At 42.9% G+C, this 23,663-nt stretch overlaps 1 protein-coding gene across 1 annotated transcript; it reads right to left on the reverse strand.

The window, feature by feature from the left end:
• Nucleotides 1-4,917: 4,917 nt before the first annotated feature.
• zbtb7c (zinc finger and BTB domain containing 7C) lies at nucleotides 4,918-23,418 on the reverse strand. The gene is made up of 4 exons (XM_079179647.1): nucleotides 23,289-23,418; nucleotides 8,068-8,814; nucleotides 7,275-7,954; nucleotides 4,918-6,838 (listed from the first exon to the last, which is right to left on the reverse strand). Exons 2-4 carry the CDS (start codon nucleotides 8,794-8,796, stop codon nucleotides 6,223-6,225), a joined length of 2,025 nt encoding a protein of 674 aa, XP_079035773.1. The 5' UTR covers nucleotides 8,797-8,814; nucleotides 23,289-23,418; the 3' UTR covers nucleotides 4,918-6,222.
• Nucleotides 23,419-23,663: the final 245 nt, after the last annotated feature.

The following is a 23,663-nucleotide window of genomic DNA, read 5'->3' on the forward strand; positions in this document are numbered from 1 at the left end:
AATATTGGACTTACAACTCCAAATGAATGATAATGTTGTCACGTATTTACTGGATGTGTAAATAACATAACTGTTTGTTAACAAGTTCGCCAAGTCAACTTTATATGCTGATCATATTTCAGTGTTGTGTTCACAGCCTATTTCTGCTGCCTGCAAGCGGCCAAACTAAATTGTTATTGTAGGTTCAAGAAATTGGGACAGCCATAGATCTTCTTTTATATGACATCTGTCATCGGACTACCGCGATTATGTTGATTTCAGTATTTATTGATCTGTAAGGTTAGCCTCTTTTGAGGAACATTTATGTATTCATTTACCAGTTTCAGTATTTGTTACCTTAGAATGAGCCATTTATAACCTACATACGGAGCAGGTCCTCTTAACGGAGCCGACTGCCTTCGTTCCTACAGTAGCCCAGAACGGACAAACCAAACTCTAGCTCTAAATTCCCATTTACGTTTTTGCGTAGTTCTGCTACACAGAGGAGACGTTTCAGTTGGTTGCAATCTGCAACTTCACCACCAGATACCGCCAAATACTAAACACACACACACAACACTTTTAACATTACAATTTGTCGAAAAACACACATTTTACTGGGGACCCCCTCAAATGACCACCTGTGGGGACTCACTACATTGAAAACCTATCAACATCACTGGTGACCTCTTCTTGTGTAACCACTGTAGTATTAATACTGTGATGGTCTTCCATCAGCACTTAAATATTCGGAGTGCTCAATACATTTGCAGCTGCTTACATGGATGTCAGTGAGCTGCTTTCTAATTATGTCATACATATTTAGAGTTCTTGTAATAGACAAACTGTTGCTTTTTCCAAGGCCCTTTGTTTTGAAGTGGTTTCCTCATCGGCCCCTCAGAAACCCCACAGAGAACATCAGACCCTGTGACCGCCAGCAGTCCCTCTGGTCCAACTAGCTGCATTGTGTAGCTGCATTGTCACACGGCTTCCTCAGAGGATATCCATTAGAAACACTGTGTGCGTGCAAGCATAATGCACACGCACACACAAACACACACAACCAGACCCAGAAAGGACTGTTATGTGTACCAACCTGGGCCTTAGAGGGTCATCAGGGTGGTCACTAAGAGGAACCCAGACAGGACTGCGGGTTAATAGGTCAGGAAGTCACACCTCAGGAGGGTTGGGGTTCAGGAAGTCACGCACACACACACACACACACACACACACACACACACACGCACACACACATTTTCCACATCTAACTGTCTGTCTATGACTTACACTCTGACCTATAACTGACGACTGAGACCACCAGACACATAAAGGCCGTTATATTTATTTTTAGGTATCAGCTCACTGAATCACATTTTTAATCACAGCAAGGTGAAGCAACTAAGTTCACAAATTAGACAAAGACAAATCAAGCAAATTATGATTTTTCTACAGTTATCGTAATATTATTCTGTATTCATATGTATTTATATTATTTATGTCAAACATTGTAGAAGAGAGGAAAACCTTTTGGCATGTCACAGTAGGAAAAGCACAGGTGTCATTAATACAATTAATGTTGGCTGAATTCTATTTAGTTGCCTCAGTTTCAGGGTCCTTCTATTCATTCTTTTTATATTAAACACCTTAAATAATAATTTTCGATAGATTTGTCATTACAGTAGGTTTTCTTTTGCATTTTTTTAAGAATACCATATTTGATTGAAAGTAAATTGAGGTGTTTTTTTTTATTATCTCTAGAAGCTTTGTTGAGCAGTTTATATGAGTCCCCAACGTGTGTTTCGTGCACGACGACACCTGAACTACAGGTGGCGGTAACCGAGAAACACAGTAATGCGCCATCAAATGAAGTTAAGAAGAAGACTGCAAGCTAGTAATCGTGGCTGCAAACCAGAGGATTTAAAATGTCCAAAAATGTTTTTAAAAATCGTCTTTGCAAATGTTTCATGAGGAAGGAAGACTCCAAGAACACACACAATGGTGAGTAGCAATGAATGTGCACACAACTTTTGTTTGTTTACAAGCCCTGTGCAGTTTTCTTAAACAATATGCAGTGAAGCTTATGTTCAAATATTTGTAATCGAACAGAACTGAACAGATAATGAATATAAAAGTTATAGATGGCCAAAGAGGAACAGAAACTAACAACAGATTCTTAATAAGTCCCAAAATATCTTCTGACTTCTGAATATTCACCTGCACCACTAGTCAGAGCTTTTGAATGTTCCTGTCAGTAGCTTATTGAAGCATTTTTACAATATGCTGTGTTTAGGTTTAGGTGAAGGGGCACTGATTAAATGACAGAGAATTGCCTACAAGTCGTTTCAAATATAGCTTCAGTTGAAATATCATTTGAAATATCACTTTGCAATTTAAACCTAGACATTGGCTAACATCCTAATAAGTTGTTGCTGAAAGATATTCTACTTAAAGAGTTTGCAGTCATTTGAAAAATACTGGAACTTTCCTTTAGGCTATTGCTTCCTGTGACATTTCCTGAGTCACTCCATCAATGTAGGTGCACACGTTTATCAAGGCAACCCTTCATCACGTCAATAAACCCTGTGCAAAGAAATAAGTCAAACCAACAGGAAGCAGCTGCTGCAGACCGTCTCTGCCCCACATGAAAGGATGTGGTTTGTTCTGTACGTGTCTTAAAAAAAGCTTTCACCACAGGCCCTTTTATTTTATGTCCTCAATTGATCTTTATAGACTTTCACCAGAATTTAAAAACAAGAAAAGAAAGAAACACATCTTCCACTGCAAAACATATTTTTTGTGATTATTTAAATGCTGCTAGGTAAATATGAATTACCTTTGGAATCGAAAATCCAAATTCATTCTTGCCACAAGTTAAACTTAAATCTTTAGCGCCCCCCAGAGGGAAACGGTCGCATCAGAATGGAAAGCATGTTTCAAAGTGAGATATTATTACTTTCATGAGCCACTGGGTGGAAAACCATTTACATTTAAAATGGTGAAAAAGTCAGCAGCAGTAGTTTTTATTGTGCTTTTAATCTTATAATCACTGTCACTTCAACGTCAGTCTCAGACGTTTTGTCTGTTTATTATTGGTCCCACAGTGTATATTCAGATGAACGTGTCATTTTGGATAGTTTTAATATTAGGGAATATAAACAGGGTCAGTTACAGTACCACTTGTTTTCCACTAGAGGTCAGGGCAGAGAAACGGACGAGCTCAGTATGAAGCACAGCCAGTGAAATTAGCACGTTTAAGTCATGAAAACAAGAGTGTTGTAACAAAACGTTGGGGAAAGAAAACGCTCTTCAACTTGCTTTCTGGTGACCGTGCATTAAGAAGACAAACAATAAACTCTCAGTCAATAACAAAACCGGACTGATCTGACTATAAAGTTTTGATCAATACAGCTAAAAATATCAGTCTCAGCAGCATAATCATCATTAATATTAAATTATTTATTGATCCATAAATACACCTCTCATTGACAAATGAGGTATGTGTTGCCGTTCTTATGATTTACTTTGGTTCTAATATCCTTAAATTTGATCATTCGATACCTTAATCAAATCTTCTTGAAGATAACTGTTGCTGTAATCAGTCATACAGAGTTCACGTATACAGTATACTGTTGTAGCATTCAAATGCTAACATTAGCTTGAATCATTTCATCCTCTGAACGTCTAATGCTCACCTTTTAACAGTGACTTTTGTAACTCATTGCTTTTGACTTGCTGCGTATTGACACTGAGGGAATGGATTGGATGATTAGCTATATTTTATTTGATTATTATTACATTTTATCAGCACTCTCCATGTGTTATCATTATTATTTCATAGATACTCATAGTGGCACAAATGCAGAGTTGACCTCAGCAGGGATGTCAGCTGTTGTGCGACCTAACATTACAGTAAATAAATAATAATACCGTAGCCTCCAGCTGAGGATCGAGCTCCTTCTGTGGTCTTATTTGTGTGGGTGTGAACTAATACAGCAGAGTGGCAGGTAGTGTACCAGCTTTACTTCCCTTTTTATCATTTAAGTTGTTGTGTAACTTCTTGTTCACAAGCGTCTCCTACAGTCTTGCCTCTTAAGATGATATATAATCATGCTGTTAAAAAAAGGAAGTCAATAAGATCCCACCACTGATATGTTGTTTAGAAGCTAAATATGTTGATTTCATTTGCTAATATTCATCCATAAAGGCCTAAATAACCACCCAAGGTGCTCAGTGACCTGCTGGCACCTCTCAGGGTTTCTGGCATTAATGGGATGGTAACAGGCTGGTTATCCTAAATCCTCATTATGTGGAGCTCCTCACCCACAGATCAAATTGGATCATGACTGAGATCATTTTGGCACAGCTTTTAAATAAGGATCATTCATGTAGTTAGGATTTAATATAGTGCAGGGTTTTATTTTATTTATTGTATCAATGTTTGTGTTTTGTGCTGTTTTGTACGTATTTTGTTGTTGAGTTTTGCACATTTTAACGACCCATCCAGAGGGGTAAATGCTGTGGTGTGGTGCGTTGGTCCGTGCTAAATATGTTCCATGGAAATAAAACAAATAGTATTACTTACCAGTTGATTTAAATCATTTTACAGAAGTAGCAAACTTTATGCGAAATGCAAAAGTTTCAGAAAAAATGTACACATCAAACAAATATATTTGATCCCCTTGTCACGGTCTTTACTGACAACGGATTCTCTTGCTCTTCAAACTAACCATCACAACTAAATACCTAACCCCAACCCCGAACCTTAAAACCAAGACTTCACCTCGAGCAATGCCTCAAAGACCGACCAAAATGTCGTCACTGTCGAGGTCAAATCTGTAATTGGTCCTCACAAAGATAGAACAATACATACAAACATTCACACGTACGCGACTTGGTCATTTTATGAAAAAGAAAATACTCCGAAAGAAGAAGTTCAACATTTAGTGTCTTTATAAAACAGATTTGCAAAATATAGCCAAGGCTCATTCATTTAAATATGCATAAATAGCAAGAAAATACTTTCCCATTTCAATTCAAATTCAAATCACTTCTTTATACACAAATCAGAGATGAAACATTATATGAAAGTCGGGGCTGAAGCCCTCTTGATTTGTTGCAGCAGAGAAAACACAAGCATACTGTTTAGCTAAAGCGACAGTTGATTAGTCAGAAATATACATCCTCTGAAGACACATATTCATAAACATTTAAACAAAGTCGTATTCAAGTCTGTGAAATATCAAAGTACACATCTTTGGATGGATGCCTTTTAAGATCAATATATATATATATATATATATTTTTTTACATCAGCAACACAACCGTAATTAACAACACCATGGCCAAAAAGTTTGTGTCTATGTACAATAGTGCAGAGGAGGAGCTTAAATCAGAACAAGGCAGTGAAAGGCTAACAACACATTATCAAATGTCCTGATTTATTAGACTTCAAGTGGGTTCCCTTTGTTTTGGAATATCATTAAATAACAATGTCAGGATCAAACATACAGGACATGTGCCAGACTACGCCCTGCTCTAATAAACCCTTTTTAATGTGTTTTTAAAGCACTGGTCCTTTTTTAACACTTAAAACACAACTATTCAAAATAAAACTCACTGTGATTTGTTTAGATGAAGGCTTATTTTTATATATTTATTTAAATTGTATTTGATTAATTTACGTCTACTTCACTTCCCTTTCATTATGAGACTGAACTGTTATAATAACCCTTTTCTACAATACATGTTTGACTCTTTTTGTACATGTAATATTTTATTTTACATTCATCATAGTCACTAATTCAGCATTACTGTGTATGAATACTTTTCAGTATAAAAGCCTCATCGCGTCTTGCTTCAGAGGACATTGTAGAAATGAGTTGTTTTTGAATTAATAGCATTTTAGACAACCTTGCAGATAAATAATGCAAATAATATATATAACAGCATTCCGATGGTTTTCCTCATCAGCAGTGTCAAACTGTTTGCCTCTTAAATGCTATCAAGATATTTGTAAACAATTATTTAACGTGACATCTTTGAAATGATTTAATTAGACTGTGTCTGACCATCAAAACAACACGTCTGTGTTACTACTGCGACTCAGCAGGCTTCAAAAGGCTCATTGATCTCACTTTCACTTTTTTGAAAAAGGGGCTTTAGCTTCCTGGAGCAGAACAGACGCAGAGATTCAAGAGACTTTTTCTTTCTTGTCTTTTTGTTTTTTCTGCCACGGACCACAGTTCATTTGGCCGGCTCAGGGATGGGTGGAGCACGCTCCAGTCTCATGGTCCAGGGGTCGGAGGTCGCGGCATAAAAAGGAGAGTGGGTAAGCACTTCTTCTCCAGCCAGGGCGAAGGCAAACACTCCCCTCTGCCTCCCCGCTGCTGCCTTCTCCCCCTCTGCGATGCGCTTCCCCTCCGCTCGCCGGTCCTCCCTGCTGTCCCGGCCCGCGCCGTCCCCGCTCTTAAAACCCAGACCCCTGTTGCCGAGCATCTCCCCAAGTCCGTGACCCTTGACCCCCTGGTACGCGGGGCCTAACCCGTTCTCCTCAAACCGGTTGGTGGCAGCAGTAGGTGGGCACAGGAAGTTGCTGGTGGGTGTGGACCGCCAAGCGGCTGGTTTTCTTCCTCGCCGGGGGCGGGAGATGCGGCAGCTCTGCCGCTTGATGTGTCGATGCAGGTGGTCGGACCGCGTGAAACTTTTGTAGCAGTGCTCGCACTGGTACGGACGGACGCCCGTGTGGATACGCAGGTGGTTCTTCAGGTCGTAGTTGTGGACAAACTTGGAGTTGCAGTGGAGGCAGATGTAGGGGCGCTCACCGGTGTGCTTCCTCATGTGGATCTTGAGTTTGTCTTGTCTGAGAAAAGAACAAAACCACATGTTTTTGTACAGTGTGTTGTGGAGGGAAAGGTTAACACGTAGATTACAACATTGCTTGTCTTGGCCCTTTTTTAGATCTTCATTTGCACATTTTAAAATAGTAAAGATGATTTGTCTCCACTGACAACATTAAAGGTGGAAAATATGCCAAAGCGGGAGGATGTTGGTGAGTGACATATCACTAATACAAAGAAACCAGCGGAGGGGGCTTTCCACTTTCAGCTCTTGGTGAAAACACATTAACCTCAGTCAAAAGAGAATGGGGTACTTTTTCCGTTAACCCTGTGGATTTACATAACCCGGTGCTTTGAAGTCAAAACACACAGGAACCGGAAGATCTCTGTGTGGCCTATTAATGTGGAACACTTAAAGAGAACTAATGATGATCTGATGAGAAGTGCTGCTTCACATACCTGGTGAATCGAACTTCACAGATAGTGCACATGTACGGTTTCTCCCCAGTATGTGTCCTCATGTGTCGCGGCAGTTTCCCAGCTCCTTGGATGACCTTGTTGCAGATTGGACACTGCTGCGACGCTTTAGGCTTCATCTTCCTCTCCTCCTCCAGCTGCCAGGGAGGGAACAGCGCCCCCAGGTGGGAAGCGGAGCTCAGGAAGCTCAGGTACGACCGGAAGTCGGCCTCATCCTTTATCGGACCCAGAGCGTGACCTTCTGATGGCACTGACCCAGTGTTCATGGTGCTGCCTAGGCCCGAGCTGACGAACTCCTTCAGGAAGTCGCCGTGGAGCAGGCTGAGCGGGATTTCCTCTTTCATCTCCTCCTTTATGATCCCTCTTTTCGCTGCCAGATCGAGGGGCCTCGAGGCGTCGAGCGGAGCGCAGATGGGGAAGGCGTGGGGGAGCCTGGTGTGCTGTGGTGCCCCCGCGTGGGGATGCTGGTGGTGGTGGTGGTTTGGGTTCAGGAGCTGCTTGGGGAAGGTTGGGAACTCGGCGGCCCACATGGAGGGGTAGAAGCCTGGCAGGAGAGGAGAGAAGTTGGCCCTCCTGTCCAGTGTTGACATACGGGGGTAGAGACCCTCCTGGAGGAGAGACTCGATGGAGAAATCCTTCAAAGCCCGACTCTCCATACTCTCCTGCAAAACAAGACAGCATCATCAGCCTTTAGAACTTTAGAATTCTAAAGTATTGTTTTTTTCCCCATGAAAATACAAGATAAGTAACAGGAATAAAATATCCAGTGAAGTACCTGTTTCCCTCTCATGGTGTCTGGAGACTGGGACTGGGACGACTCTCTGTGCAGGTCAAACTGCTGGTGGTACTTGGAGGTGCTGGGAGGCGGTGAGTCCTCCGTCCCCGGGGGCGTCTGCTCCCCCCTGCTCTCCGACGACTGCAGCGACCTCTCGCTGACATTGTCCTCCTCGTCCTCCTGCTCGTCCTTCCTCGACCCCTCGTCCTCCTCCTCGTCCTCCTCTTCTTCCTCCTCCTCCTCATCTTCCTCTGCATCCTCCTCTTCCTCCTCTCCCTCCTCCGCTCTCCCTCCTCCGCCTCCTCCGCCGCCTCCTCCACCCCCGCTGTCCATGATCTCCAGGCAAACGTTGATGATGCAGGGGATCTCCAGCATCTGAGCTGCGTTCAGGATCTCTTTCACGTTGGACGCCGTCACGGTCAGAGTGGACGTGTAGGCGAACTCCAGGATGGCTGTGAGGGGATCCGGGGCCACAAAGTCGATTTCATACACGGCCGCCGTGTGATGATGATCCCCGCCGTCGGCGTTGGCCACTGTGAAGAGCTTCTTGAAGTACTGACTGCAGGCGGCCAGAACGGAGCGGTGGGTGCGGTACTCCTGGTCACGGACGATGAGGATGACGTCGCAGAGCAGCCCGTCACGGCGCTGCTCATTGAGGCTGCAGAGGACATCACTGCTGTGATTTGGGAAGGGGATCCCAATCAGGTCCTCCTCTCTGTGATGAACCATTCTCCTCTCTGCTGTTATCTAGATAGAAGGCAATAACAATGCACTGTTTAGTGACACTTAAACACTGAAAAAGACATCATTCTGTGGGACCCGCATGTTGCTCTTAAAGCCTCCACGAATCCTCACTATTATAATTTTACTAATGGTATTTCGTGTTGTGCGTCTCATGTAATGTTATAAATCCCTGGTAATCTTTCAAAAGCCTGGAAGGTCATTTAACAACAGTTTTGAAGGTATTTCAAGAGTCCTTCAAGACTTTTTATAGTCTGTCTGGATAAAAGAATATTCAGTCTGTCACACATTTCTATCATTAAAAAAAAGCAATTTTGTACATCCCCAAAAATACGACAGCGATATAGATATAAAATAACATTAATATAGATAATAAGATCAAGCTTTTAAATATTTGTTCATGTTGTGCAATTTGTTCTCAGGTCTGTCTTGTAAAAGAGACTTTGACCTAAGTGAGATATTCCTGAATATATCAAGCGTACAACAAATTAACAAGGAGAAATGTCACAAGGATACCATCTTTGTTTGAATAATAAACAACTTAAGTAAAAAAAAAGTTCTTATTGTGCAGCTGAGTGTTTTTGGTCTGAAAATACCTGGAGAATCTTACACAGTGATTCATTTAAACATGTCCTCTTTGATTTCCTGTTGACGAGTCGGTGTCATAAACGTGTTATCTTGTGATGAAGCAGCACTTGATTTTACAGCAGTGATTCTCTTGAGGAGGAAGTGCCAACGGGACAGTGATGAGGGCACGTTAAAGCAAATACTGCAGCAGTTCATTATTCTAAAACATTGATTTAAAGAGTGCAATAGGAGTGTCAAGTTATCCACATCTCATTGTCACTGATGACAAGCAGCATCCATTCATTAGATGAAGGAATTTTTAGACAGTGTTGATACTCGAATAGATGGAGGCTCCTAAGCGAAGCTGATATTGTTAACAACAATGAGTGACAGTCTGGCTTTATTAAAATATACTGTAGGCTTGCTTGTTTGTGTGCCATCTGTGCAGCAAAGGCAACAAGCGGTAAATACAGCATGTCTCATTTTCAGCAAACATCACATCTTGTAATATTTATTCTTGAATGTGCTATCACGATTTCTGGTACGGACGTGTTTCGACTGTGTGAGTTAAGGGAAACCCATCATCTTGGTGACACATTAAACAAGAGTCGACTTTTTGTCGCAGTAACATTTTTTTGCTGCTGCTTCTGTTCGACACTTGATAAGTGCGTGAGAGCTTCTGTGATAAAGTGTGCGACGTTCATCCCTCTCGACTTTCTCTACCAGATACGAGCACAAAGCAAGCCCGATACCTTCATTTGAACAATGCCGCGTGCGATTGGGATGTGGTGAGAAATGAAGAGAACGTCAAAAGAGGTCAGATTGTACTCTAGATACTGTATCCTGTCAAAATGCTTACTTTTGCAGTCTATCCTCTCCCCTCTCATTTGATTTACGTCTCTGTGACTAAGAGCTCGATATTGTTTTTTCGATGGGCTCGCAAAATCTCTGTACACTTTTCTTAAAAACCTTCATTCCACAGCTGCCTGAGTTCCTACCTGTTGATTCACTGTGCTGTTGTTTACAGCCACGGCGATAAAACGTCCACTGGCAGGCTGCTCATTCATTCACAGCTATGAATAGAGCTTAAACTTAGACTCCACACTTGGTGGTCACTGGAGGCATGTGTAGATAAATACTTTGAAGCGGGCCCGCTCACCACAGCTGCATTGTTGACTGGCTCTAAATGGGCCAGGACTGAAGCCACACACAGACACACACACACACACACACACACACACTTGCTTTTGTGCTGCAGGGGATCACACCAGAGAGGGAAAAACCCCCCCCCTTTTTCAGAAAATCCCTTCGTTCACCTGCAGGTATACAACTTGGATACCAATCTTACATGTAGTTTATTCTTGTCCATCTTGTTGCTAGGTAACTGTTGCTATGTCCATGCCATTGATACAGTGTGGTCATAATTAAAAATGTCTATAGAGGGGGTGGTGGTATAGGATATAGGACCACAGACCTACTGCGTAGCGCGACCGCAAACTACTCCGATGGGAAAACTGGAACAAAAGAGCAGCAGGGAAAAGTTGCCAGCTGATGAAATTATATATTCAAAATAGAAATAATGAATGATGAACAGAAACTGGGATTCTATCCGTATAAAGTTTCATACAAACACCACAGTGTTGTGCTAATCCTGTGCTGTAAGCTCAGGTAACGCACGCCGCGTTATAAAACGTTGTTCACTGATCTGTTGTGCAGATTAATGTTGCCTCCAGAAAGACAGAGCGATATCCTTTTTCTATTATATTTCACACCACAACACAGATAAAAGTTATAGCCCGGGTAGAAGGTGAGAGAATCGCCAGTGAGAGAGTAGGGGAGAGATCAGATGGCCCTAAAAGTTCCCTAACAGGTTGCACAAACACCAGCCGAGGGGCCCCTCCCTGTAACAGCCTGCCAAGGCAAACAATAGTGCAGAGCTTGGAACAACACCGAGGGGATAAGAGGGAGAGAAAAAAAAAAAGAGTCCGACTGGGAGGGCTTGGCGAACCCGCTGTCATTCGTTTGCTCTCGACTCATCCCACCCACTCCTGGAACTATGAGACACGTGCTGCTGTTGCTGTTTGTTCGCCTGGTGCCCCAGCGAGCACCACTCCCCTCCGTTCCCAGTGTTTGCCCGCCACTAGCTCGCGCTAGCGCTTAGCGGCCGGCCCCTAATTACAATGTGGAGAGGATCTAAGGAGGATGTGCCACATAGACAGGGAGGGGAGGAGGGCACAGCTTTCCCACCACAAGGTCCTGGAGCGACATTTCATCAGCCAAACAGCCTTAACCCTTTTACCCTCCCCCCCCACTCCCAAACCCACCCCACCCCGTTCAGCCAACAGAGCAGCCAGGGTGGGGACGCCTTGTGAAAGGACTCTGATAATTACTGTTTAAGTCATTTGGCTCCTCATCCATCTTACTCTTCCAGTAAAGTCAAGGAAGGACAACCTCACTTTTTTCTTCCCGATAAAAAAACTCACTCAGTTAATGATTGTCCGCCTATAACAACCTGCCATCATTAGGTGACACGTTTTCTGAATAAATAAAAAGTCCAAATCATGTTTTTTTGCAATCGTCAGCTGTAGCACCGATCGCTGTCTATCGCACATGCATCGCAGAATTTATTTACTTAACAGGAATTTCAGTTCCAATGCGTGAAAACTATTCATACCTCTCGGTATCAGCTCAATTAATAAACTGACCTCTAATGGACAGTCCTGCCTTCCTGTCTGTCTCTCTCTATCCGCCTGCCTGTACCGGCCACGTCTCCTCTCATGCCTCACTTAGTCACTAACACTTTCAACTCAGCACTCCCACCCCAAATTATGTGTCACCTCCATTCAGCGTCGTCTTTGTCCCAAGAACTTCATCTGCTTTCCGGGATCTGACCACCACCACCACCACCACCTCCTAATCATTCTCCTCTTCCTCCTCTTCCTTCTCCTCCTCTCTCTGTCCCTGTTGCAGCTGTATCATCATTATGCCTCGAGTAGGGCGGCTAACTTGTCCCCAGCCCTGACCGCTCAGGCCACAAATCAGCAGCTAATGTCCATCTCAACCCTTGTCACGGGCAGACACTCATTTGGCCCGTAAGCTACAACACCCAGGCCTAGTTTATCCCTGTCAGACCAGTGCATCCACCTGACCCACATGCTAAATCACCAGCAGCCAAAGTTTACCCCTGTCACCAACCGCCCATAGCAAACACCTGCTGAACAACACAGACGGACAATAATTTAGAGTATTGACAGCCCAAATCCACCCCTTATTAGTGGAAGACATTGATTTGACCTACTGTGTAAGCTAGTCCATTATCACCAGTACCACAGTGCACCTGTTTCTCCAGGAGACACCTCCTTGGTTGGAGTTTTAAATGACAATTGTCTGGAGCCTATAGGCTGCATAGGGGGAGATTTTAAATTCTTAATTGCTGTCAACTTGAGCAGGTGAACAGCAGATGATGCCAGTTACACAAACCGGGTTGTGTTTTTATCTTCTCAATAATGATGAAATGTCTGGGCCAAATTTGAGCATTTAACTGCTCAAGTTTTGCTTAAAAGTTGAGGATCGCTTGAAAGTTATTTATGGGAAGTTTACACAGAGTTTGGTGCACAGTTTGGTGCACATTTATTCCACATTCACGCTGTTATAAAACAAATGTCGTAGGAAATGATTGTGCTGTCATACATATCGTTAATGTAAGTACAGAATTACTTTTATTAGATATTAACATTTTGGTTTAAAAAAAGTTGTCTGCGCGTGTCACCATAAAACCTCACTTTAAATAAGAGAGATTCTTGTTAAAATGGTTCAACGGGTGCACCAATAAATTCATTATTAGATTTAATTTTTCACTGCTGTTATCTCAGCAAATAATCTACAATTTACGCCTTTGATTAATACTAATGTTGCCTGTATTATCAGTGTGATGAAATTAAATATTTGAAGAAAACACTGAGTCTGGTCTTAAGAGATCTGGAGGCCAATTTAACTCTCTCTGCTCCTTAAAGAGCCTGTTTGCACTAAATGTCATCTCTCGAGCCTTCAGGGGGGCCCTCAGCTACACACCATTAGCTATCTCACCCCCAAAGTAAACAAAAGTTTAGGGTTCGCTGCTGAATATCGGTTCAGTGATTTAGAATGTTGCTTCTAGACTTGTTGCTATCTAAAGGACAGATTCACCCGATGTTTCTCAAAGTTTCGGTTTGAACGAAGACCCCCCAAATTATCTTTGAGTCTTTGAGAATGGTACAATATAAAATCAAAAATATATTTTCTAAATCAGGGATATTATTGCAGTTTTATAATCATGCCTTGTATCCTTCATTTAATTTCTTACTTTAGAATTTTTAAAGGAATTACCATAACTTGTTGAAATTAAAAAAGAAAGTGAATAAAAAAGCAATATGCCTTTTATTAACCACGGTGCAGGTGCAGGTTAAAAACTAACTGCAGCTAATGAGATATTATCAGAGCTAAAATATGTGATCTAGCAAACTTATATAAACGTAATCGATATGACATTGATTAATAATTAATTATTTTGTGTTTGTGAAAGACTTTTGTGAGCCTGCTAAGAAGGTGTCTAACTTAAGGTACTCTTTTTAAAGTGACTTTATAAATATTACAGTATCCGACACAATGCAAACTGAAGAACCCTCAATATAAATTTTTCACATACGGCTTAATTTCGTGTATTTTATTTCCCTCTTACACCGAATTGTATCCATTTTCAACAATTGTCGTGCTCATAATTTAAATAGAGCATTTGGTGAGCTAAAACAAACAAATCTTAAGACATGAACGACAATCAAAAACTGGTTAACAATTCTAATGATGATACTGGTCACGGCATTTTGCGACTACATGAGGTAAGAGGTTTATAAGCTGGCAAACAACAAGTCTGTTGTAAACAGTAATTTACAGCTCAGACTCAAATCCATAACATGTTTTTATTTTGTCCCCACTCACAAACATCCCCTCTATCTTTATGAATGACCTGAGTATTTATTTTGGATTTAAGAGAATGTCGTATAGATAGGGAATATCTAAAAGTGCAATGTATAATTACTGTTGGAGGCAAAACACATACTTAAGCTCACTTAAACTACTATGTTTGACGTTTCCAAGACGTGCTGCGATGCTATAAACGCTCATGCTATTTCCAGAATTTTACAGCACAATATTTACACTCCAGCCTAAATGATTACACGAGCCATTAAGTGACTTTATTGACCTGTTTGCACCTTGTCACGCTTTTATGATCTGGAGCTACAACACTCTTTAAAGTGCTGCACGTGTGCTCACTGTAACATAACGCACAAGTGCAAGCTTGTTCGCACACACGCAGACTCTGAAACAATGTGACAAATTATTGTGGACATATACGCACAGACACACACCCATGTGCATACTCCAAAACTCTGGCTTCCACAGAAATTCACACATGTCTTGATACGTTCGCCAGCATTCCACAGCTTTCAGCACCCATCACCTACCGTGCCTTCGGTTTCTTGATTCCCCTCACGTGTCTTTGTATTTCCAGACTACTAAGAGGCTCTGTTGCTCCTCGCTTGACCTCTCAGCATTGCCCTTTTTAATTGAATCACAGCTGCCTCTCTCTTTTGCCGGTCTGTCAATCAGTCAGCCAGGCGGTCAGTCCATTCACAAGCTCCCCACACCGGCCACGGATGCCCATTCACAAAAATACATTTAAAAAAGAAAAAAACACCCAAGGAGGAATATCCAATGAAGAGAAGCTAAAGCAGCGCAACAGAGGAGAACGGAGTGTGATTCTTGGGTCTGTCTGTGTAGCAGAGTGGCTAGTGTGGAGTAAAGAGTCAGGCTCACTGTTGTGTGTGGCTCATGTAGGGCGAGCGAGAGAGTGAGAGGAAGGGAGGGAGGGCAGCAGCACTGCGCTGTGGAGATGTCGCACCACTAGTTTTTATAGCAGGGTGGGTAGCTGGAAGATAATAATACCCCATCCTCCTCCACAACACAAGTTTAAGCGCACTGTGTAATAAGCCCATGGCGCAGACACCCTCTGATTTAGGTCAGACAAAATGAATTTTTAGTTGTGTTAGAGTGGATTTTTGGTATAAAGGGACCGGGGCAAAGAAACTCGAAGGGGTTGTTTGGGGAGACTGAGGGAGGGTTAAAAAAAGCAAAGGAATAAGAGAGAGAAAAGTTGGGAAAGTATTTTGTGCACCTCTTTTGGTTAGTCTCAAGCTGAGATGAAGAGATGTACGGGACTAAAAGTAGTCACTCAGAGGCAGCTACAACTTAAAGCCAGTTAGTTTCAGTTTAACACCTGTTTAAAATAGAGTCCTGCTATTCTCTCTTTCCTCTTAAATAAGGTTCCGCCCAAAGCTAAATTCCTTACTCAAACTAACATACGACAGGCTCTTTGAGACCTCTGTGCACGTGTTCAGACTGTGAAGGGTTAAAGACAACGAGGTGCACGCTGGGTATGTGTAGCCCCCATAAACACTCAGTCACAACAGACTAATTACTGAAAACACATTAAAACACTTTAACGTGTGGCACCCTGCAGTCAGAACCCTATAAAAGTGGCGGACTCAGTCAATGGTGTTCATTTTGAGGGGAAATATTACTTAAAAGCAGACAATATCTGAGACAGAATTGAACCACAAACGCTAAAAAGATACCACAACATGTTTTGCAGTTTTATTTTCCTTTTTTGTAGAAACATTCTTTTTTTTTAACCACGGTTTCAAAAACCAGATTGAAGAGAGCAGAAAGCCAACGCCAGATTCCTGTTTTGAGTAACAGTTGGTGAGCACACCACCACCACCACCACCTCTACATGGAGGACGTTTATGCAGAAAGGTGTAGAAATAAGCCACTTCAGTTTAGAAGAGGGAGCCTGTTTAGCAGGTGATTGGGTAAATATTAAACGTCACGAAAATGTGAGAGTTTGCTGTTACAAGTTCATGGAAACAAAACATAATGGCACAGAGCATGGCTTACCATACTGCTTCCTCAGGTCGTGTTGTAGTGTGTGTGTGTGTGCGTGTGTGTTTGTGTGTTTTATGACACAGCAAGAAAGAGAGAGAAAGATTTTCCTTTGCTTCCACAGACAGGCCAAATGTTATGACATAGCACATTCACAGGATCTGAAGAAGCCATTGGGCTTTCCTGTATGAGAATATTAAACCACGCCCCTTTGTGTTACTGAATTATTCTTTTTTTTCAATTAAGTTTGCTTACAGCAGGAGGGCTTCGACCGCCTGGGCATAGACTGTGTAACATATGCAAGTAGTCTCTGTGATCTTCCATCTTGGAAGTGATGACACAGCCGAACTCCCGGCTAATCCAAAAGTGTGCAAAGAGGCGGATCGTCAGTGGAGCTGAGGCAGTAGAGCCGACAGCTAGCAGTTAGCAGTTGGCGACCTGAGACGCCACCCACCTGTCGCTCAAAGCATCCACGCCCTCAATTATGCCTAATTTTAACTGGTGAGTTGAGTAATAATTCCCCCCTCGTAGTGTCGTCAATAAGGGGGAAATAAAGACCAAAACAGTTTTTTGTAAAAGGCTGTAAACATTGACTCAATTTTGCAGAGAGCCTCAAGAAGCCATTTTAAAAAAAACGGCAGTTTTTGGCACTTCCTTGTTGGCTTCATTTTTCAGTTTGCGTTTATTTTACACTTAAGGAGGACTGTGTTTTGTCCGACAGACCTAAAAATAAAACAGTGGTACAGATGATAACTCAATTTGATTATCTAACATACAATTAAGAACAAATCCTAGCATCCTCTCCTAGCATAAAGCTAGGAAATGCAGGATTGTTATCTTAGTGGTTACTCGACCTTCAAATCTACTAAAATATTTCTAACCGAATCATCCGAGTCATAACTGACAATCAGACTGTGAAAGCAGTCAAATTGTGTTGCGTTAAAACCTCCACAAACAAGTAGACATCATAGGGTACATCAGACTGCTATGCCCACTTCCCTTTTGGGGAAAACATCGACTAACCACAGCCCATGCCCTGGTGGTTTACACTGTTTTGTACAGGGTGAGAGCTGAGGCCAGCTCACATTGGCATCTAGTATATATAAACAGGGTTAGCCACTAACTGCTAGCAGGCCCGCCAGACGGCCAGAAAAACAACATTTGCCATCGTATAAGATCGGCTATCTATTCTAAACACGTCGCTGCCGTCATAGCAGCACACTGTAAGTGGTACCTGTGTGGACTGCTTTGTTCTAAACTCTGCAAACTTGGGCAGACGTGTGACATGTAAAATACACTTTTTTTTGCTTTGCAGCTCTTAAGTGTTTCAGCCCAATTGCAATGTGCGCACAGTATAGCATGCCGGATATAATACAAGCATGAAATCAGTTATATTATTGTCTAATGAACAAGAAAAATGATGTTGGTGCTTCGGCGTTTTTTTGTATTTCTTTAGTATATAATCATCAGGCTAAATGACGGTTCCTTTCCGCCCTCTGTCCTCCCGCGAGTGTTAGGCTTCACCAAGATGTGGTGAGTCTCGTCGCTCAGTCTGAGTGCTAAAAGTCACAAAACAAGAAAGGACTCAAGGGGGCTGAGTAAGAGTCATCTGTTTTGTCTGTCTGTCTGTCTGTCTGGCGTCTCAACATACCTGTTTACTGCCACCTGCTGCGCCCAGCACGATACATGTACCAGTGCACCAGATTGGCACTTTGCAGGGGGGTGGGTGGGTGTGTGAAGCATCGTTACATGAAGTTGATACCATGGTGACTTTGATGCTGTACAATATCATAAGCGGTAAGATTTCTCTCAGAAAACTAACAACTCAGACTGTAATGTAGCAGCAATACAGTCCCATACCATAGAGCACTCTCACTTACACTCATCTTTACACAGTGTCTCTTGGAAGGCATTCATATGGTTCCACCAGCTTGTACACATCAGAAGTGGTTGTGTGAAAGAAAGGAGCTTGAGAGACCATCAGACCTTCCCTGAATTAATAACTGTAGCGACAGATAAGCACAACAACAGCCCGACTTAGGCCCTTTACCCTCGTGGGTCGGAGCCCAGGTGTGGCTTGGTGTGGGAGAGAAGCAGGAAAGGGAGGCAATCATCCCCCAACAGTCCAGAGATAGAGCATCGCAGCAGCCTCCCAGGGCTACACCCCCTATCTCCAGTCCAAGGACAGAGACAGACACACACACACACACACACACACACACGCAATGTTACTTAAACACAAAGGGAGGCAGGCATGTGTTAAACCTACCGTACCGCTCTGCCTCGCTCAATCACAGAGACATACACCTATCTGTCAGGTCATTAGAACTCACCTTGGAGCATGCCACTCGGGTGAGTGAGGTGAAGGCGTTTCCTGCTGACCTGTCCGTTTGTGCATTAACTTTCTCCTGTTTTGTCTTTTTTTTTGTTCAAACACCCTAATCAGTATCGGAAGCTTGAAGGGAGGTTAAGTACACAAGCTGCGTGGAGTTACAGTGTTTTGCAGGTGGCCTTAATGAACTCACTGCTGTGGGGGAGGGTAGCTTGAATGTATGTGGGAGACAAATATAATGCAAAGAAAATCTACGAGTTGTCAAACCTCCGAGCCGCCACTTCCACGTTGTCGCTTCAGAATTTCTGTATTGTGTTTGTTTGATTTGCTTGGTGTGAATATTTGTGTGTGTGTGTGTGTGTTGGGAGGGTCGTGGGGTGAACGAGGACAACTCCTTGTGGTGATAACGAGAAGGAGGCCAGCCTTGGCGGGACAGCCTCTGTCTGCCCTCAGGTGTGTGTGTGTGTGTGTGTGTGTGTGTGTGTGTGTATGCCTGTTTGTGTGTGTGCGCGCATGTGTTTGTGTGTGTGTGTCAGCAGGAGAGCCCTCGGGCACTCTGGCACCTCCTAATTAAAACCAGTCAGGCTGCAGGGCAGGGGAGACAGATGCCTGTCATGGCACACACACACACATATACACACACACACACATGCATGCATAGCGTGGCGGACCACATTCGACCACATGCACTCTCAAAAATACAATAGTGCGACGCGTAGGTCAGCTATTTTTGGACTCGCACCCAATCTCATCCCACCCACTCAGGTATCACACCGGTAACTAGTCTGTGTCTGACCCACATGACAAAAGAGAAGCCGTGAAAATCAACTCAGCAGTAACATAATTCATGTTATTAGGGCCGCTGATAATCCAAGACAAAGAAGACTTTGACACGCGTGGTTGTTTTTGTTACCCGACTGGTGCATATTTGAGTTTCAGTGCTTAGCCTCGGGTTAAAACAAATATATCTATATGGGTTCAAAATCAGTCAATGAGCTCTCTTTAGTTTTATACCTGAAACGTGCTGGAGTATGGCCAACACATTCACCAGTGACACACACTCACGCTGACACACACACACACACACACACACACACACTCTCACATGCAGTCATGACCCATAGTGGCTTCCAGATTGACACATCTCTCTTCCTCCCCAGCACAGAATGAGACATAATTGTGCTGAATGTCTGTTACCTACCAAGTCTGTCACATTTCATTCTCTGTTCCCCCCCATGTACAGCCCTGAGCTGCAGGGCACCACATATAGTACTTAGCAGGCTAACTGCTGTTTGTCTGGGGTGGGTGGGTGGGTGGATCAAGGCATGCTGCTCTGCTTTCTCTCCCAGTGATTAGATAGCATAAGCAGGCCAGCTAGCCTAACCCACACACTCATGTCTCTAAAACTATACCATCCAGCCCCGCTTTCTCTCTCGCTGCCTCTCACACACAGGTGGGTGGACCCACTTATTCAACCCAGATCTTTCTTTTAGACATTATGAAATCATGCTCTTTTTTTTTTCTTTCCCTTCCTGTCTTCTTTTCTTCATCCAACACCCTAATGCTGAATGACATTCAACTCTCTGTTTCCTGCAGACCTGTTCTACAAAGTAGAGTTTTAATTGAGAGATTGCTAAACTGAGAGTGATGCCTCTTTGCACTTGTCACTCAGCTGAGGCTAGGTGGGTTGCCAGTGGTTACAGAGGCCTATTTTCTATTATCTAGGTAACATTCAGGAAACACCCACAATTTCGTGTGTGAAAGGCTTCATTGCACAAGCACAATGCAGATTGTGGCCGTGACTGACATTTCAGATGTAGAAATGTGTGACAGATAATTGATATTGATCCTGGCGGGGAATACAAAAAACACTGGAATTCATAATAAATAAAAAGTTAAATGTATTTCATGAAGGTATTGAGTCTCAGCAGCTGCTAGTGTGTTGCAATCAAGTTTAAATACAAAATACACCTTATAATTAATGTTACATACTGATGCACATAACTAATTCTTGACGGTATTTGAATGCATATCGATAATAATTTAAACCCCTTTCTGTGAGCTGGTTTGGGGGCAAGATATTGCTCCCAGGTGACATAGCTTTTACGGTTTGTGAACATAATCAGTCACTGTATTAAAGAGAAATGCTACAACGTGATGAAAAGCAGCAGCAGCAGCAGCAGGGACAGAGCGAAAGGAAAAAAAGAGGAGAACGGTGGAAATGGAGAAATTGTAAACGGAAAGAAAGAATATAGCATGAAAAGCAGAGAGGGTTCAATCGAGCCGACCTCTGGGAGTGCGAGTGCCTGCCTCCCTGGCTCGCTTTGTCGTTTGAGCCAAGCACTGTGTTTCGTGAGGAACGCAAAAGTACACAAATCCCACAGAAGGAGCTTTTTTGGCAGGACTCGGGCCTCCCACCCACGGCAGCCTCTTCAAGCCTCCTCCCATCCTCTATTCATCTGTGAGGGGCGGCTTACTCACCCAGCCCAACTCCACACACACACACACACACAACCACACACAACAAAACCTGGACCGCGGTCCTACGGAGGAGGGCGGACACGCACACACGCACGCACAAACAGCTACTCGGCCATTGTGTACATACAAACTCACGAGCGTGCATCAACCTGAACTTAAGCGGGGTATTTGAGGGTAGCTGATTGGATTTTCTTTTTTGTTGGCATAGATACGATTATGTCTTAGCTGTGCGAACAGGGTTTGAAAACACTCATTTAAGACAACTATGGCAAGAGGACATCAGTGTCAAAGGAGGTTAAAGTGAGACTGTGCATGCACGTGTAAATGCTGTTACACGGGCATGCCCACACGCTGTCAGGTGGGAAGAAGGCGTGTGGACTCATTCACTCTGTCAGTCTCATAATGAACACATTGCAACGTTTTGCAATTATGAAGCTGCGTCTCTTTAGGTTTCTCAATCAAGTACTTTTTTGCGCTCTCGCACACATTTAGCCTATAGAATGCACTTTTGTTCAAATTCAAGTTCAGTTCCTTTACATTGAATATTGGCTCATCATATACCGTATGCTACAGGTGAGATTGTGCAAACATGAATGAAATGTGCCTCGGGCAATGTTTGTTAAACATACCGATGTAACAAAAGACATGCCAGGATCAGGTTCAGTTGAGACAATCCTGGCGGGAGATCGAGGCAGACAGAGGTTTTTAGCCAGGGTGTGTGACGAGAGCAGGGGGTAACGTCTACTCGACTTTATCCCCATCTAACCGCCGCTGTGACAGGAAGAGAGCTCTACAGGTTCTTTCATTAATGATGAAGGCTGATAAGGGTTTCAGGCTGAAGCATGTCTGTTCTATACATGCTCCTTTAAAGTTTTTTTAGAGGGGAAAAAACCCCTCACAGCTATACATTGGTCTCTATAGGGTAGGCTTTTAAAAAACGTTTCTTTTATTGAATTATCCATCATGTGTGCCTGTAAGAACCAACTCGTCTGTAATGTGGTTCACCTGCTGAGAAGAAGCTGTGTTAATTACATTTTAACTGTTTTTACAGCACAACTAGGAACTGATAGGATTTGTGAATAACTGCAATTAGTTTACATAAAAGTTTAAATGTGTAATCATCGGCAGTTTCTTGGAATGAAGAACAAATTCTGATAATTCTGTTAATCATTCAATTATAGTTTCTCAGCTTCAAACAATGCAATACTTTAATCTGATTGATCAGCCAGTATGGCACATCATCACCCTTTAATAATACTGCTAAAGGTCAACAGTTGCTCATGCTATTTCATGGGGGGGAGTGGGGGGTCACTGACAGGAAGAGTGAAATAATCGTGAATGTCACACCTCTGCCCCCACATGTTTGAGAAGCTGAATCTTATAAATGTTGTCTGAGAATGAAAGTGAATTTCAAGATGGGTTCACAGAGGGCAGGCGTCAGACAGTTTATCTCCGCTATGTCAATTAATTAGGAGATGTGACACAGTTTCATGTTGACTTACAACCACTCAGACGCAGATTCTCGATGACAGAATTGTGCGGAGGACAAGGAAAAATTTGGAGAAAAATATCATCGTGCACAATCACTCATTCATCATGCAGTTATACAAGCTGCCTCTGTCATAACAAGTAAAAGCAAAAAAATAAATAATAAAATAGATATCAGTCTTTCAATCTGTTCCAGCTTTGTCATGCTTTCACTTGCTTCCTCCTCAGTGTGTGCTGTTATGTGAAAGGGGAGGCTTTCATTATGAGCACATCTGTTGCAAGACACACACACGCAGGAAAGTTTCTGTACAGCGCGGAGAATAGCTGGTTATCCCTTTTGGTTTTTTTACTGCGCGTCCTATTATAAAAAGTTTGAGACGTGGAGGGATTTGCACCTTAAAGTGGGTACACGGGGGAACCTGATTCTACAAAAGGTCAGCCATCCTTTAGTCTGATTCTGGCGCTCAGTGGATAGCCGACAGCTCTTGCATGCTTTGAAATTTTTGCCACAACACACAGAAAATATGAACCTCTCATTATGACTTTTTCAGGATATGCGAAATAGTAGTACATGTAAGTGAAAAAAAAAAAATAAAAGAAAGGAGAGCAAAAGAGACAGTAAGATGTTACTGACCTTTTAAGAAGAGAAGTTTTGATTTCAGTTCCTCTCGAGCGCACTCAGTCGCTGTCAGGAAACTCAGCACTGTCTCAGCACTGGCAGACTTATGAAAGTGAGAGCAGGCGAGATAGAGACTCAAATTTGCTCTGAAGGTGTGTCAGTGATTTGGCGGAGTGAAAAGGTACCGTTCCATGAAACGGTTATCTAAGAAACACAACAAAACAAAAACTGCTACGCCCACCAACCTCAGCCAACACCCCTCCCTCCCTCTAAACCAAAAGTATTTGGCAGCGTTCCCTGAAAGTCCACCTGTGCTTAGGGGAGGGGAGTGACGCGCACTCGCGCTCACTGGGCCAAGCCTAAAAACCTGAAATGGTTATGGCTGGGGAT

Source organism: Pholis gunnellus, assembly GCF_910591455.1.
Source record: "Pholis gunnellus genome assembly, chromosome: 18".
Taxonomy (NCBI): domain Eukaryota; kingdom Metazoa; phylum Chordata; class Actinopteri; order Perciformes; family Pholidae; genus Pholis; species Pholis gunnellus.

What these genes read in the sequence shown, in the direction of transcription:
- zbtb7c (XM_079179647.1), bottom strand. Translation starts at nt 8,796, where the DNA reads ATGGTTCATCACAGAGAGGAGGACCTGATTGGGATCCCCTTCCCAAAT. An exon ending in ACACCATGAGAGGGAAACAG is followed by an intron (nt 7,955 to 8,067) that starts GTACTTCACTGG and finishes CTTGTTTTGCAG; the next exon opens with GAGAGTATGGAGAGTCGGGC. An exon ending in TGTGAAGTTCGATTCACCAG is followed by an intron (nt 6,839 to 7,274) that starts GTATGTGAAGCA and finishes TTCTTTTCTCAG; the next exon opens with ACAAGACAAACTCAAGATCC.